The sequence below is a fragment of the Arvicanthis niloticus genome, chromosome 13, assembly GCF_011762505.2.
Source record: "Arvicanthis niloticus isolate mArvNil1 chromosome 13, mArvNil1.pat.X, whole genome shotgun sequence".
NCBI lineage: Eukaryota > Metazoa > Chordata > Mammalia > Rodentia > Muridae > Arvicanthis > Arvicanthis niloticus.
This window is the reverse complement of record NC_047670.1, coordinates 54,451,114-54,465,632: the sequence shown is the minus strand read 5'-3', so window position 1 is coordinate 54,465,632 and position 14,519 is coordinate 54,451,114. Positions and strand designations below refer to the sequence as shown.

The following is a 14,519-nucleotide window of genomic DNA, read 5'->3' as shown; positions in this document are numbered from 1 at the left end:
GACCATATGCACTACTATAATCTATTTATTTACTTACTTATGTATTTAATTTTGTTGAAACAATCTTGTACACTCCAGGCTGGCCTCAGCTCACTGTGTAACCAACACTAGTCTTAAACTTCCAAGCCTTCTATTGGGATTACAGACATGAGCCACCACATCTGGTTTATATGGTACAGGGGATGAAACTTAGGGTGCTGTTCTAAGCAACAGCTCTACCCACCGAGCCATGTTTCTAGCCCTACATCCTTTTGAGAGTGTGGGCAGTTCTGGCTGCTAAGCTTACTGGCTCAAAGGCCATGGCAGCAGGACAGTACACACCTTTGCTCTGCTCCCAAGATAAAAGCCTGCTCACCTGTTCAGGTCCAGATCGATGAGGTTCAGATTCCACCTCTGCCATCTGACTCAGGATCTGGGACAAAGTACCAGCTTGAGACCTAGCCTCTTCAGAGTTGCAGGTGGGTGGTGGGGTGACAGCACTTACCACAGGTGGTCCACTGGGGAACCAAGCAAGTGCTTGGCTTTACTTTCTGTGTGATCTGAAGCCTGGGACTGGGAATGCTAAGGGACTGTGCTGGGAGCAGTTAGCACAGAGACTGCAGAAAGACATGGTGCCAGTGGCCCTTGACTTGCTGTATTGTTGATTACACACCTTTATCAGCAACAGAACCCCAAACTTACCATACTTTTAATCTCAGCACTAGGGAGGCAGAGACAGGTGGATCTCTGAGTTTCAGACCAACCTGGTCTACATAGTGAGACCTGGTCTAAAAACAAAACAAACAAAAACCAAACTTGGGTTGTAAGGTCTCAGTGGGTAGAGACCTTTCTGTTGGGATCATAAGGGCCTATGTTTGGCTCCCCAGCACCCATGTAAAAAGCCAGATGTGGCCAGGCATACTGCTGACTTAGCATAAGTAAGGTGAGCTTGTTAGGGCTTGGGCTTGCTGTCACTCCAGCCAGAAAATAGTGAGCTCCAGGTTCACGAGGGACCTGTTCTGAAGGAACGAGGCAGAGAGTAATAGAGGACACCTGACAGCCTCGTCTGGTCTGCCCATGTGCACATGGGTGCACACACACAGGGCACATTTACACAGATAAACAAACACCAGGCTTTCTGAGTGTGGGTTCTGATATACTGGCAAGTATTTGCAAACTCACCCTTCCTGTTACCCTTTGTCTGCAAGATCCGTTCCACATAGAGGTCAGAGGACAAGTTGATGTCATGAGCCTTAAACTTGGAGTCACTGATGACACAAACCTTCTGGCTTCCTGGGCTGGCATGATCAGGGTGGGTGAGCTTTGGTGCTGTGGAGGGAGCATCTGGAAGGCCTGACTGCCTTCCGAGTCCCTGGGCCCGGTTTTCGTTGCCGCCTTCCCTGACAAAGCTCCCTGCCCAGCCGGCCCTGGCCCATGCCACAGCGCTGGACAGTGCGTCTTCCTTGGCTCCCCTCACACTGATCCATCTCAGCCACTGACTGTACAAAGGAACTGTCAGAATTCAGCTGGTACATTTCCATTTCCTCTCTAGTCAGATGTTCTTATAAACCAAACAGGCATGTGCTTCAAAGTCTCTAACACGGGCATTCAAAACACACTCAGATTCACTGGGAAGTTTTTTTTTTTTTTTTTTAATCAACTAAAACATTCTGTTTCATAGTATCTTAGGAGTACAGATTTGAGTTTTTTTTGTTTTTTTTTTTTTTTTTTAAACAGTTGCCAGATAACACTGGTTTAGTCACAAAGCCCTGCATAGAGCCTTCTTTCCTTGATGTTTCTGATGGTGTCACAGGGAGGGCCTCTCAAACAACAGCTCTGTCCCGTGAAGAAATGTCACAAATATGTCTGAGGACATTTTGAAGGCAGTCCTAGGAAGCTTGCCTACAGGCAGTGTAGAACTAGTGTCTACATGGGACAGTTTGCTCCTTCCTTTTCTGAACTTAAGATAGACGCACCTGGCACTGAGGCCAGCCTCAGTTTCCCTCTTGCTCTGTTTGGCCTCTTGGATTGCTTTTCTGCAAGGTAGGGAGACAGTCTGTTCTTTGGGCCTTTCCTCAGTCACTGGGTCTGAGCTTTGGTGGGGTTTTGATGTTCTGTCTTCATTATGGAAGACTCCTTACGTGCTGACTTTGAGCTGGCTCTCCCCCACCCTTCACTGGGTTTCAGCAAGTCTATGTGACCGACTTGACTCATCTTTCTCTCTTCCTTAAAAAGGATGGATGCTGCGCTCATGCTCTGGAGGCTGCACAGGAGGATTCTTTCCTTCTTGAGACAGTCACATATAGCCCAGTCTGGCTTCGAACTTGCTTTGTAGCAGTTGACTTTGAACCCGGTTCCCTCTCCTCTGCCTCCCAAATGCTAGGCTTACCTTCGTGTACAAGCGTGCCCAGTTCTGTGTGGTGCTGAGCCGAACCTAGGGCTTCGGGCATGCTAGGTCTGCACTCAGCCAGCTGAGCTTCCCCCCAGCCCAAGAGGATCCCTGAACACAGGACACAGGAAGTTAAGGCTGACCTTGGGCAGTGGGGATGGGGTGTGGATATAGCACCATGCTGACTTTTTTTTACCCATAGAACAAGCCAGTATGCATCTCTACATGTGGTAGACTTTAAGAATCTATCTTGGGCTCGGGAGATGGCTCAGCAGTTAGCACTTGCTTCTCTTGCAGAAGACCCAGGTTCATTTCTCAGCACCCATAACCCTCTGGTGGCACACAACCATCTGTAACTGTACTTCCAGGGCATCTGACACTATGTGGCCTCTGAGGGCACCAGGTCCACGTGTGGTGCACCTAACATTAATGTAGGCAAAGTTCTCATACATATAAAATAGAATTTAAAAAAATCTAAATCCAGAAAACAAACAAAGCCAAATACAAAAACTTATCCTCTGTTTGAAACAAATTGAGATCCACAGGAGGCTCAGACCTAGTGTACCAGGGGCAGGCCCCTTCCATTGGTGTCATCCTTGGCTGTAGCTACATCAGAGTGGTTCCCTGCGGGCAGGCCATGGAGACTGGGCTGTGATGCTCACTCGGTTCTGTATTGTCACCTGTGGGAGGGCTTGTGTCTGTAGCTCTGTGTGGATCACTGGAAGGAACGTGCCTGCACCATGCTGCCTCTCAGTGTCCCTGGTCTCTGCCAACCGCGCTCACCTGAGCTGCACCTTTATAGGTCATGTTGAAAATGTTCTATAAATGGACTCAGACAGTTTCTAACATCATAGCTGGGTAAGACTATTGTTAGTCACGTCCCCCTCCCCCTTTTAAGATCTATTTATTTGGGCTGGAGAGATGGCTCAGCAGTTAAGAGCTCTTCCAGGGGTCTTGAATTCAAATCCCAGCAACCACATGGTGGCTCACAACCAACTGTAATAGGATCCAGTGCCCTCTTCTGGTGTGTCTGAAGATAGTGACAGTGTGCTCACATACATAAAATAAATGAATAAGTCTTTTAAAAAAACATTTATTCATTTATTTATTTATGTATTTATTTAACGTGAGTGCTCTGTCTGCATGTACACCTGTGTACCAGTAAAGGGCATCAGATCCCATTACAGATGGTTGTGAGCCACCATGTGGTTGTTGGGAATTGAACTCAGGACCTCTTCCTAACCTCTGAGTTATCTCTTCAGCCCCCATACTCTCTTTTGAAAGCCTGTATGAAGCCATCAGGAACTATGGAAGCTAGTTCTTGAGGAGGCATTCAGGCCAGTTCCAGCTCGGAACCTCTGGGTCCCATGTTTGATGTGTAAGGGCTTAACTTCCACTTCTGGAGGGCAATAGCAGTAAGGTGAATGTTTTAAGAGTCTCTTGAATAGCCCTGCCCAACAGCACTTTGCCTAATGTTGGGGCTGTTACTTTTCAAGACAGGGTTTGCCTGTCTTCTGTAGCTCTGACTGTCCTGGAACTCACCTAATAGACCAATCTGGCATCACATTCAGAGATCCACCTTCCATCTTCCTTCCAAACTCTGGGATTAAAGATGGTTATTACCACGACCTGGTAGACACTCTTTTTTATTGCTGAGAAGTAATCTAAAGGTCTGGATGTAGTGGTTTATTTGATCTTCACTTGTTGACAGGCATTTGGGCTATTCTCAGGCATTTTAAGGGAGAAAGTACTTATTATAGCTCAGAGTTTCTGGTTATAGTCCATCAGGGTAAAGTCAAGGCTAGGAGCTTGAAGCAGCTAGTCAACATTTTAGCAGTCAGAAGAAACCAGTGAATACATACAGTGAATACATGTATGTGTACTTGTGCACGTGTGCTTGTTTTCAGCTGCTTTCTCCAGTTAGACCATTCAGATCCCCTGCCTAGGGAATGGTGTAACCAGAGTGGACAGGTCTTCCCATATCAATGAATATAATCAAGATAATCTCCCTCAACCTGGCTTAAAATCTCATTGTCCTGGTGATTCCAGATTTGTCAAGTCGACAGTGAATTCTGACCTGCACATTGGTTATGAACTCCCAAGCTCAAGCCATCTTCCTGCCCCAGCCTCCTGGGGGCTGGGACTACCGGGCTGGGTTGCCATGCCTGGCTGAATGGTTGTGTAAGAAATGGCCAGATGGTGTTCTGCTTTATCTTCATGCCAGTGTGCGCTGCGTATGAGGTTCAGTTTCTCTGTCTCATGACCAGCATTTACATCAGCATTGTCTCTCATTGGGTAGTTCTAGGGGTACCTTTCTCTGGTTTTCATTTTCTTCTCTATTGTCTGATGATGTGCTCACTGACTGTGTGTCAACCTAGCCAGTGTTCTTTTCAGACGACGGTACAGTTGAGCTTTTGACTGTTCTGTTCTGCCGAAGACGCTGGCCATTCCCCAGGTGTGTGCTGTAGGCACACCCTGCCACTCTGAGGTGCAACTTTCACAGCCTTTTCACTCCTTTCTCAGTCAGAGCTGTGGTGGTGCACACCTTTAATCCCAGCACTTCAGAGAAGCAGATCTCTCAGTTTGAGGCCAGCCTCATTTACAGAGCGAGACAGCCAGGGCTACACAGAGAAACAAAACAAAAAGGGTATTTTGTTTGTTTGTTTAAGAGATTTCCCCCACCTCGGGTTTTTGAGGAATGTTTCCCTATATGCTTCTACATTTTATACAGTTAATTTTGTAAGTTTCCTTCTGTAGGACATGCTTCTGGTGTTAAGTCTTGCCTATCTCCTGGTTTCAATGGTTTTCCCTTTGGTTTTTGAGACAGGGTTTCTCTGTATAGCCCTGGCTGTGCTGGAATTGGCACTGTAGAGCAGGCTGGCCTCAAACTCAGATACACCTGCCTCTGCCTCTTGGGATTAAAGGCATGTGCTGCCACACCCAGCCTTCTCTTACAGTTTTACACTTTTTTATATATTAAAACTCAGGTCTGGGGCTGGAAAGATGGCACAGCAGTTACCAGCACTCATGGTGCTAGCAGAGAACCGAGGTTTGGTTTTCACCATCCATACAGATGGTGGTTTACAACCTGTAATTACAATTTATAATTCTAATTCAGGGGATCTGGTGCCCTTTTCTGACCTCCAAGGGTACCAGGTACACATGTGGTACCCATACATACATGCAAGCAAAATACTCTTGCAATTTATACATTTTTAAAATTAAAAATATGAAATGAAACCAAGGTCCAAGCGAACATGATGGGGAATGCCTATAATCTTGCACTGGAGAGGCTGAGGCAGGGAAGCATTGGTGCTAATCCAAGGCTAGCCTGGGCTACATGTTAAGTAAGACCTTGTCTCAAATAAAAAATTCACAGTCCACTCTGTATTAATTTTTTTCACATAAAGAAGTATTTATTTCCGGTCAGGCATAGTGGCACACACCTTTAATCTCAGCACTCAGGAAGCAGTGGCAGGTGGAGCTCTGAGTTGAGACTAGCCAGGGCCATCTAGTCATACATACTCTGTCAGCTGCAGCAGCACCACCAGAAAGTATATACTTGAGGTTTAGCATGAAGTGAGACAAATAATATTTATCTGAACACAAGTCCACATTGAGTCATAAGAATAGGACAGGACAAAGCAGAAACAAACTAATTGGTGGTTGTTTACATTTTAACACAATCATGTCGAGCACACCAGAGTCTTTTAAACAGTAGTCACTGGAGATCAGCAGAGGACAACTGGCCCTCAGTATTATCCTGCAAGGTGCTTTCTTTCTGTCTCCTGCTTTCTCCTCCCTTGTCCAGGCTGTAATTATTTTGACAGGTGCCACCCTTGAGGCTTTGCTGCAAGTGCGGTGTTGGTCACTGCAGTGCCCATGTTCTCGTCTGTCTCAGAGTTCCCACATTTACACCCAGATTCTTTTAAAGTGCTATCTTATTTATTGTAATAATTGCTATTATTACTCTGTGTGTGTGTGTGTGTGTGTGAGAGAGAGAGAGAGAGAGAGAGAGAGAGAGAGAGAGAGAGAGAGAGACAGATTGAAGAGAGATCAGGGGATAACGTCCACCTGAGCTCAGGTCGGCATGCTTCGCAGCCTTTACCCAAGCATCTTGCAAGTCCTAAAATAGTCACTTTAAATTATAAGCCTGTTTATCATTGGGACAGCTGTAGACTAGAACCCTCTCCTCACTTATGTAGTTGCCCTGAAATACTGTAGAACTCATCTGGCAGGAATCCCATCAGTGCCTTCAGAGCTTGAAGTTAGTTGAGGTATGTTCAGACTCCTCTGTTTAGGTGCTGCTGGTAAGTCCTTGCCCATTAGACCACTGAGCACACTGACCCCCAAGGCTGTCACCTCTCTGTAACATGGTGACATGTGACCTCCACATTGCAGTGTGGTGCTGCAGGAGCATGGAGCTTTGGGGAAGGTCAAAGCTGGCTTTTCGCAGGACCGTGAGGGTCCAGAGGCTTCAGGATGTCCTCAGAGAGGTGATTCTAGTGTATCCCCATAATCCTCCACCATACCCTTGGCAGAATTTTGACAGTTGCTCAACTAAGAATGGGAACCATGGGCTGGGGAAATGGCTCTTGGTTAAGGTGCTAACCACCAAGAATGAGGTTTGGAGTTTGCTCCCAGAACCCATGTAAAAAATAGAAGAGCTATCTGATTGGAAAGCCCCAAGCCAATGAGAGACCCCGTCTCAAAAACAGCTGCAGCGCACACAAGCACACCTACGCACAGATGAAACATCCCCCCACCCCCCAAAATAGAATTGGAACCTGCTAGAGTAGTTGGAATCCAAGCCTTGTCTTGTGTGTCTCTTCCCCACCCCCGCTGTGAGGACCATGGACTCTATGGAAAGGAAGCCACAGAGACCATGTAGATCAGAGGGAACCAGCTGCAGTTCCCCCCCTGCCACAGTCACTCTCACTTCTCCCAGGGCCAGGTGCTCCACCAAGCCAGGAGTGCTCCCTCCCAGGGAGACATCTGTTTGTCGTAGGTGTGGGACACTGGGACCCAGTGTCTCTCCTCTCCTAAACACACTGTAAACAGTGGGTCCCAGGATCTACTCCCTCCCCACCCTCTGCACGTTGTGAGCAGTCTGCAGAGCTTAGAGTGATGTAGACTGGATTGCAGATGTGGTCGGCAGCCTTCATGTGGGTCTTGGGTCTGGGTGGAGGAACTGCTACACCTGCCTTTTGAGGGGACCAGGGACCAAACATCTAAGAGTGAGGGCATTGCTTTAACTGTTATCCGAGAGACTATTCTAGAAACCTTCAAATCATTATTTGGTAGGGGGCTGAAAGCCAAGTTTCACACCTTTATTCTATTTCCAAGATGTAGATAATATCACTTCAAAGTTGCCAGGAGGGGAAAGAAAACAAACATGAGATAATATTTGGAGGAAATGCTGGAGATTTAGGGGTATCTTTGCCCACTCCATGTTTATCCTTTTAATCTGGGGTGACAGGCAAAGATGTTGATTCACAGTGCAAACCTTTCTAAAGAGACGTCTCAGGCGCTAGCTTTCTTCTTGGCAGCCGTGCCTACAGCAGCTATTACTAGGCTGCCACGGTGGCTCTCTTTCCAGAACTTGCCACCAGTCTTCACACACAGGCACCTTCTCCATTTTTCAGTTTCCCAATTTAGATGCCTTCTGTTTTTGAGTCTTGAATCTGTCTTTTAGTTGGTGGTTAGGGATTGTTTTTGTGGAAGATAGCAATCCAAGGGTTTGCTATCCAACCAACCCAGACCGCTGGGTCCCAGTGGTCTGACAGCTGGATGTGAGTGGGGACAAGCAGGACTGTAGGTGGACAGCAGGCAAGGCGGTGTCGACCCCACAGAGACAGGACGGAGAGGGGATTTCTTCATGTGTCACTACTTTGTGGCCTAGATGTCAGGTCTGGGATTTGCAGAGGACTGTGAGGTTGGTCACCTGGGCTGCTGCTGAAGCTGGGGGCTCTAGCTTCAGTCAGGCTTCTTCCCAGTGTCCATGAGGTGCACTGTCTCTCCACTGACCCCTCTCAGCCCTTCTGTGCACTGGTGCAGAGTGGGTCACGGCCAGTCTGTGGTTTGGGCGGTTGGCCTTCCAGGTCACCTGAAGGCTGGGTAGCACTGACTGCTGTCAGTAGGTGGCAGCACTGAGGAGGATGAAGCTCCTAGGGCACTGATGCCTGGGTAGAAGGCGCAGTTGGACTCCTCTGGCTGCCATAACAGAAAGCTGGAAACTGGCTTGTTTCTCACTGTTCTACAGGCTGGGCAGTTGAGATCCAGGCACTGACCACACTGTCCAGTGGGGCCCATTCCTGTTGTCTTCAAGTTGCCGAGAAGGGGTCTCACACCAGGGTACTATTTCTTTTCATGAGGGCACCACCCTCCTGACCTTCCAACCGCCAATGCTGCCACTATGGCTGTCACTCTGGGGCATCACTGTCCTAAGAGCACATTCTGATGATCCTGGAAGGCTTTGTTCTTTGAAAGTAGCTCCGGTCTCTGGCCCAGCCTTGTCCTAGTTGGCAAACATCTTGTGGGTACCTGTCAGCAGCTCTTCTCTGGGCTGTATGAGGATGACTTCTCCATGTCAAATGAGACCCCAGGTCTTATCTAGAAATAGAAAGGCTTTAATTCCACAGAGACACCATCTACCCTTTGTTTCACTTTCCTTCTGGAAATTTCCTTGATGTCCATTTCCTCAGTTCTGCCATGTTCCTTGAGTGAGGCTACCTCAGCCACATTCTCTGGAAATGTGATCAGAAGCCTGTAATGAGGTTGACCATTATAAATCGCCCGGGTGCCGGACTTGGTGCTGGAGATTCAAAGATGGGACTAGGGGACTTCCTGCCTCTGAGCATGCAGAAGAGAGACACGTGGACGGAATGCAGACCATGTGTTCCTTAGATGGATCGGAGTATTCGGTTAGGGAAATGTCTGGGCAGGGTTTAGGAACTACACTGAGTTAGATCATATTTAGGGGTTGTGTAGGGCAGCAATAGAGTACTTTCCTGGCATGTGTGAAGTCCTGGGTTCTATAGCTCGAAGCTTAAAGATGTACAAATTGGGAAGTGCCATAAAGTCTCCAAGATAGCTCAGCTGGGTCCCAAAGGGATAGGTGGCTGTTAGCCATTAGGGAAGTCAGAAAGAAATCACAAAAGCCAAACCCTTCAGGTAGATTCCCATAGCAATAAAACAATTTTGCCAAATTGGACAGTGGTGGCTCATACCTTTAATCCCAGCACTTGGGAGGCAGAGGCAGGTAGATCTTTGGGAGTTCGAGGCCAGCCTGGTCTACAGAGTGAGTTCCAGGACAGCCAGGGCTATACAGAGAATCCCTGTCTTAGAAAAAAAAACAAAAAAACAAAAAAACAAAAAAACAATTCTGCCACATCAGGAGGACACATGTCTTTCATCCTTGTACTCCGGAGCCTGAGGCAGAAGGATTTGAGTTCAAGGCCTGCCTAGGCTAAACATAGCAAGGCCCATGGGGTAGTTCTGTGTGCCATGTGAGGGCTCCAGCTCGCGCCAGCAGTAATAAGGGACTGCCAGGGCAGCAGGTGGACAAGCCATTGTTGAGTTGTAGGTCGGCGCTCTTCTGTGTGCCTGCATTCCTAGCTGTGTTTTAGCCTCCTGACTTCCTGGGGAATATTGAGGACGTTTGACAGATAAAGGTCTTGTCTGACTGAGGTCTCAGAACATCACAAAGCCATTGTGTATTGGCACAGAGACTCTAGGGCAATGGCTGAGCAGGGGCATGGCTAGGCCCGTGATGCAGACCTGGAAGGGTTGTTCACAACACAACGCCACTCACTCTGTTTCTTCTCTAGGCCAGCCCGCCACTCACTGCATGAGATTCTCTCAGGGAGCCTGCTGCTGCTGCTGGGAACCATGACAGTGAGGGGGGCTGCGCTGGCCCCAGACCCAGCGTCACCCTCAACCACAGCAGCTTCACCTAGTGTCTCTGCCACCCCCGAGGGCAGTCCCACAGCCATGGAGCACCCTGTGTTTCTGATGACCACTGCCGCCCAGGCCATCTCCGGCTTCTTTGTGTGGACAGCTCTACTCATCACCTGCCACCAGGTACCTAGGTGTGACAGGGGAGCATCCCTCATTGTCCCAAGTGGTTTCTGGTTCCATAGAGCATGCTTTAGGCAAGTCAAGGTATAGCAATGTAAGCTCTGCTTCCTAGGTTTCTCTCCCCAGCTCAGCTGCAGGCAGGTGGTGGCTCTGGAACATCAGGATTGTGAGGAAACACACAGATACTTGTCTGCTGTGATGTTCTGCTTAGAATCTGTTGGCCATGGGCATGTGCAGCTGAAGCCACAGAACTGTTACCGTTAGCCATGTCTAGGGAGGGTGAGGGAGGTGACAGAATTGCTGGTCGCTATTTGTGGGTGGCAGCTCAGGGAGAGAAGTCAGTTCTTTTTTTTTTTTTTTTGGTTTTTCGAGACAGGGTTTCTCTGTATAGCCCTGGCTGTCCTGGAACTCACTCTGTAGACCAGGCTGGCCTTGAACTCAGAAATCCGCCTGCCTCTGCCTCCCAAGTGCTGGGATTAAAGGCGTGAGCCACCACCGCCTGGCGAGAAGTCAGTTCTGTCTCCTGTGAAGGAGCTTTGCTGGATTCCCCATGTAGAGGGCTGGGTGAGTCTGCTCAGGCCCCTGGCAGCCCCTCCCCAGATGCTGTGTGTCTCAGACTCTTTTAGATCCATTAGTGTCCAAGGAAATTGGCTCACGGTGGATGGAAATGTTTTGTCCTTTTCCTTAGTCAGGGCTGGCCTGGGCTGGGCCAAGAGTGATGTCATGAGAGTCGGGCCCAGGCACTGAGACTGCGCTCTTAGCTCTGCTTCCCCAGAGCTGCACTGCCTTCTCCTGCCTCCCTGGGGACACTGCAGTCAGTGCTGCCTTAGTTCAGCGGATTGAGGAACTAGGCATAGTGTGAGCACACCACTGTGGCCACACAGCCCAGGAGTGTGTCCATGTCCTGCAGAGTGAGGCTCTTAGCTGCCCCACCCTCTATCATCTGTGAAGGGACAAGGCAGACTGGCCACAGCCAGATGGCTTCAACTCACCCTTAATCAGCCCTTCAGCTACCTCAGTGCTGCTGCTGTGAGACCTTGAGAATGTGGCCTTGGGGAGGCAGGATGATAGGAGCACACAGTGAGGACCACAACTTCAACAACACAGTGGCCTTACTGTCCTCTGTAGCTGAAGGTGGCCTGTAGATAGCACCACACCAGCTTTATGTGGTCCCTTTGAACTCTCATGATGGAAGGTTTATCATCTAATTTTACAGAACAGGACTGAGGCTCAGGGTAGGTAACTTTCATCAGGCCATAGAGCAAGGAAGGATAGAGACAGATGTTAGGAGCCATCCTCTTCCCATGGAGCAGGCAGGAGGCAGAAGGCAGGTGGGAGGCAGGTGTAGTAGGGCAGACAGGTGGATGGGAGGCAGGTGTAGTAGGGCAGATGGATGGGAGGCAGGTGTAGTAGGGCAGACAGGTGGATGGGAGGCAGGTGTAGTAGGGCAGATGGATGGGAGGCAGGTGTAGTAGGGCAGACAGGTGGATGGGAGGCAGGTGTAGTAGGGCAGACAGGTGGATGGGAGGCAGGTGTAGTAGGGCAGACAGGTGGATGGGAGGCAGGTGTAGTAGGGCAGATGGATGGGAGGCAGGTGTAGTAGGGCAGACAGGTGGATGGGAGGCAGGTGTAGTAGGGCAGACAGGTGGATGGGAGGCAGGCAGTGGGACTTGGCTGACTTGGTACCCTCCACCCAGATCTACATGCATCTGCGCTGCTACAGCCGCCCCAACGAGCAACGTCACATCGTGCGCATCCTCTTCATCGTGCCCATCTATGCCTTCGACTCCTGGCTCAGCCTCCTCTTCTTCACCAACGACCAGTACTATGTGTACTTCGGCACCGTCCGTGACTGCTATGAGGGTGAGCACACTGTGGAGCGGGGCTTGGGGGAAGGGTGGGAAGCAGGGGCCATGGGGCCAGGGGTGCAGGCCTCTCATTCATCTGTAGGACCTGAGGCTGGCATGTCTTTCCTCAGTCCCTCAGGAGCCTCAGGACCAACCTCACAAGGATGGATCTGGATTCCTTTTCCCCACCTGGCTATCCATCTATCCCTAATGGACGGGTAACCGTCCACGTGTAGCCAGGTCTCCGCTTACAGACATGGTTTGGTGTGGGGGATCCCAGGCCGCCCTCACAGATGCCCAGAGGCAGGAGCTCCACCCCCAATTCGTTTATTTCTCAGCTCTGGGTTCTCTAGCTGGGTTGGCAACTTCTAAATGGTTTATCTATGGATAGAAACCACAGGTACTGGGGAAGGAGTTACACAGTTGGGCCTGCAAGCCTACGTGTCTCCATGTGGTGCTCTGTGTGTCTCAAAGGAACTGGCACCCCCTCCTTAGCACCTTCTTCCACGTTCCCCCTTATTTCTGGGTCCCCCACCACACTCTCTTCAGGAGACACATCAGCCTCCACCGCAGCTCAGCAGTAGGTAGTTCCCTGGTGTTGGGAGCTGGCGTGGTCTGGTTTTCCAGCCATGTGTGGGACTGGCCCTCATCTGGTCTCTTCCTCAGTGTCATATTCCTTCTCCGTGCATGGTTGCAAGCATTGTCTATCCCTTCAGTGGATACAGCCCTGGGAGGAGGCTTCACTCTGTGGGAACAGAGCCAGGCACATGACAGCAGTGGACACTCTCCTCCCCCTTTGAGACAGGATCTCATGTAGCCTAGGCTGGCCTCAGACTTTTTTGGGGGAGAGGGCTGGGGGGACAGGTATCAGAGTCTCATTTTATATCTCTGGCTGGCCAGGAACTCACAGAGATCTTCCTATTTCTGGGATAAAGGTGTGCACCTTATATTCTTTGTCTGTCTATCTTCTATGTGTATGAATGTTTGCCTGCATGTATGTCTGTGCACCGTGTGTGTGTGTGTGTGTGTGTGTGTGTGTGTGTGTGTGTGTGGTGCCTGAGGAAGCCAGGAGAAGGTGCTGGGAGTTGAAACCCAGGATGATGCTCCGGAAGAACAGCCCATGCTCTGCACTGCTTAGCCATCTCTCCAGCCCCAGCCTCACACTCCCCCGCCCCAAGACAGGGTTTTTTTTCTATAGCCCTCCCTGGCTGCCCTGGAACTTGCTCTGTAGACTAGGTGACCTTGAACAGAGATCCTCCTGCCTCTGCCTCCCAAGTGCTGGGGTTATAGGGGCTGCATTGATTCCTAGGCACTGTCCTCCTGATTCTTTCAGAAGTTCCTTCCAGGAGAGAGTGTGCCTGATATTCCTGAAAGCAGAGAATCCCCCAGGGAGCCTCTGGCTGGGGAGGGAGGAGCTGAGTATGCTCCCTGCAGCTGCCAGCCTCATGTGGGCACATGGACCAGCTTCTGCTCCCCTGGTTCTTTTAGAAGCAAAAAATTGTTCCTTGCTGCCTATGTGTCTTTGTGTTTCTCCATGTGTGTTGGTGTCTGTGTATCCTGAGTAGTCTAAGAGCCCTAAAGATAGAACCTGTAGTACACAGTGGGGACACGGGAGGGGAGCTACCAGTGTGTCCTCACTGAACACCCCAGAGCAGCAGCAGAGGTCTGCGGCACCCCACTTAAGAAGCTCTTTTGTTCCTCCTACCTGCCTCAACCAGCCCCACTGCCAGCAGAAAGGTTGGCTCAAGAAGTCTGCCACCCATCTCCTAGCAACGCTGTTGTCTCTGGCCTGTCATCTCCCAGGGCGCTTACAAACAACACAGCACATAGCACCTGGACCGGCACTCTCACCTGTCCCTTCTGTACTTCCTTTCAGGTCTCTTTTGTCTCTAACATACCTAAAAAAGCAGACACACGTGCGTGCACACAGTGCACATGCACAAACACGTCTCTTAGCCTCAGCATGCTGGGGAAACTGGACTACAGTTTTTTCTAGGTGTGCATTCAGAATTTGTGTGCTTATGTGTAAATGCTGTCAAGAGCTGAGCCTTGCACTTCCCCCCACTCCTCTTCTTTTCCCTTCATTTCCTTTGTTTTGGGACCCGGTCCTTATGCAGCTGGGTGCTCCTGCCTCTACTCCTCAGTGCTGTGTTTGCAGCTGTCTCTCTGACCTTTCTGTATAGAAGCCTGGGCTTTGCTACTTGTCTTAATTTTGGGTTTGTCCG

General features: G+C 49.7%; 1 protein-coding gene across 6 annotated transcripts in view; it reads left to right on the top strand.

Moving 5' to 3' along the window:
* The window catches only part of Tmem184b (transmembrane protein 184B), a 44,244-nt gene that overhangs the window by 15,646 nt on the left and 14,079 nt on the right, over positions 1 to 14,519 (top strand). For 5 of the 6 annotated variants that reach the window (XM_076911626.1, XM_034516673.2, XM_034516674.2 and 2 more), the window contains exons 2-3: positions 10,198 to 10,450; positions 12,145 to 12,310. In XM_076911626.1, coding sequence (XP_076767741.1) covers positions 10,259 to 10,450; positions 12,145 to 12,310 — 358 coding nt within the window. In that variant the 5' untranslated portion in view covers positions 10,198 to 10,258. Of the gene's footprint in view, positions 1 to 436; positions 459 to 10,197; positions 10,451 to 12,144; positions 12,311 to 14,519 lie in introns of those variants that run through there. The other variant, XM_076911625.1, reaches the window with a different exon arrangement.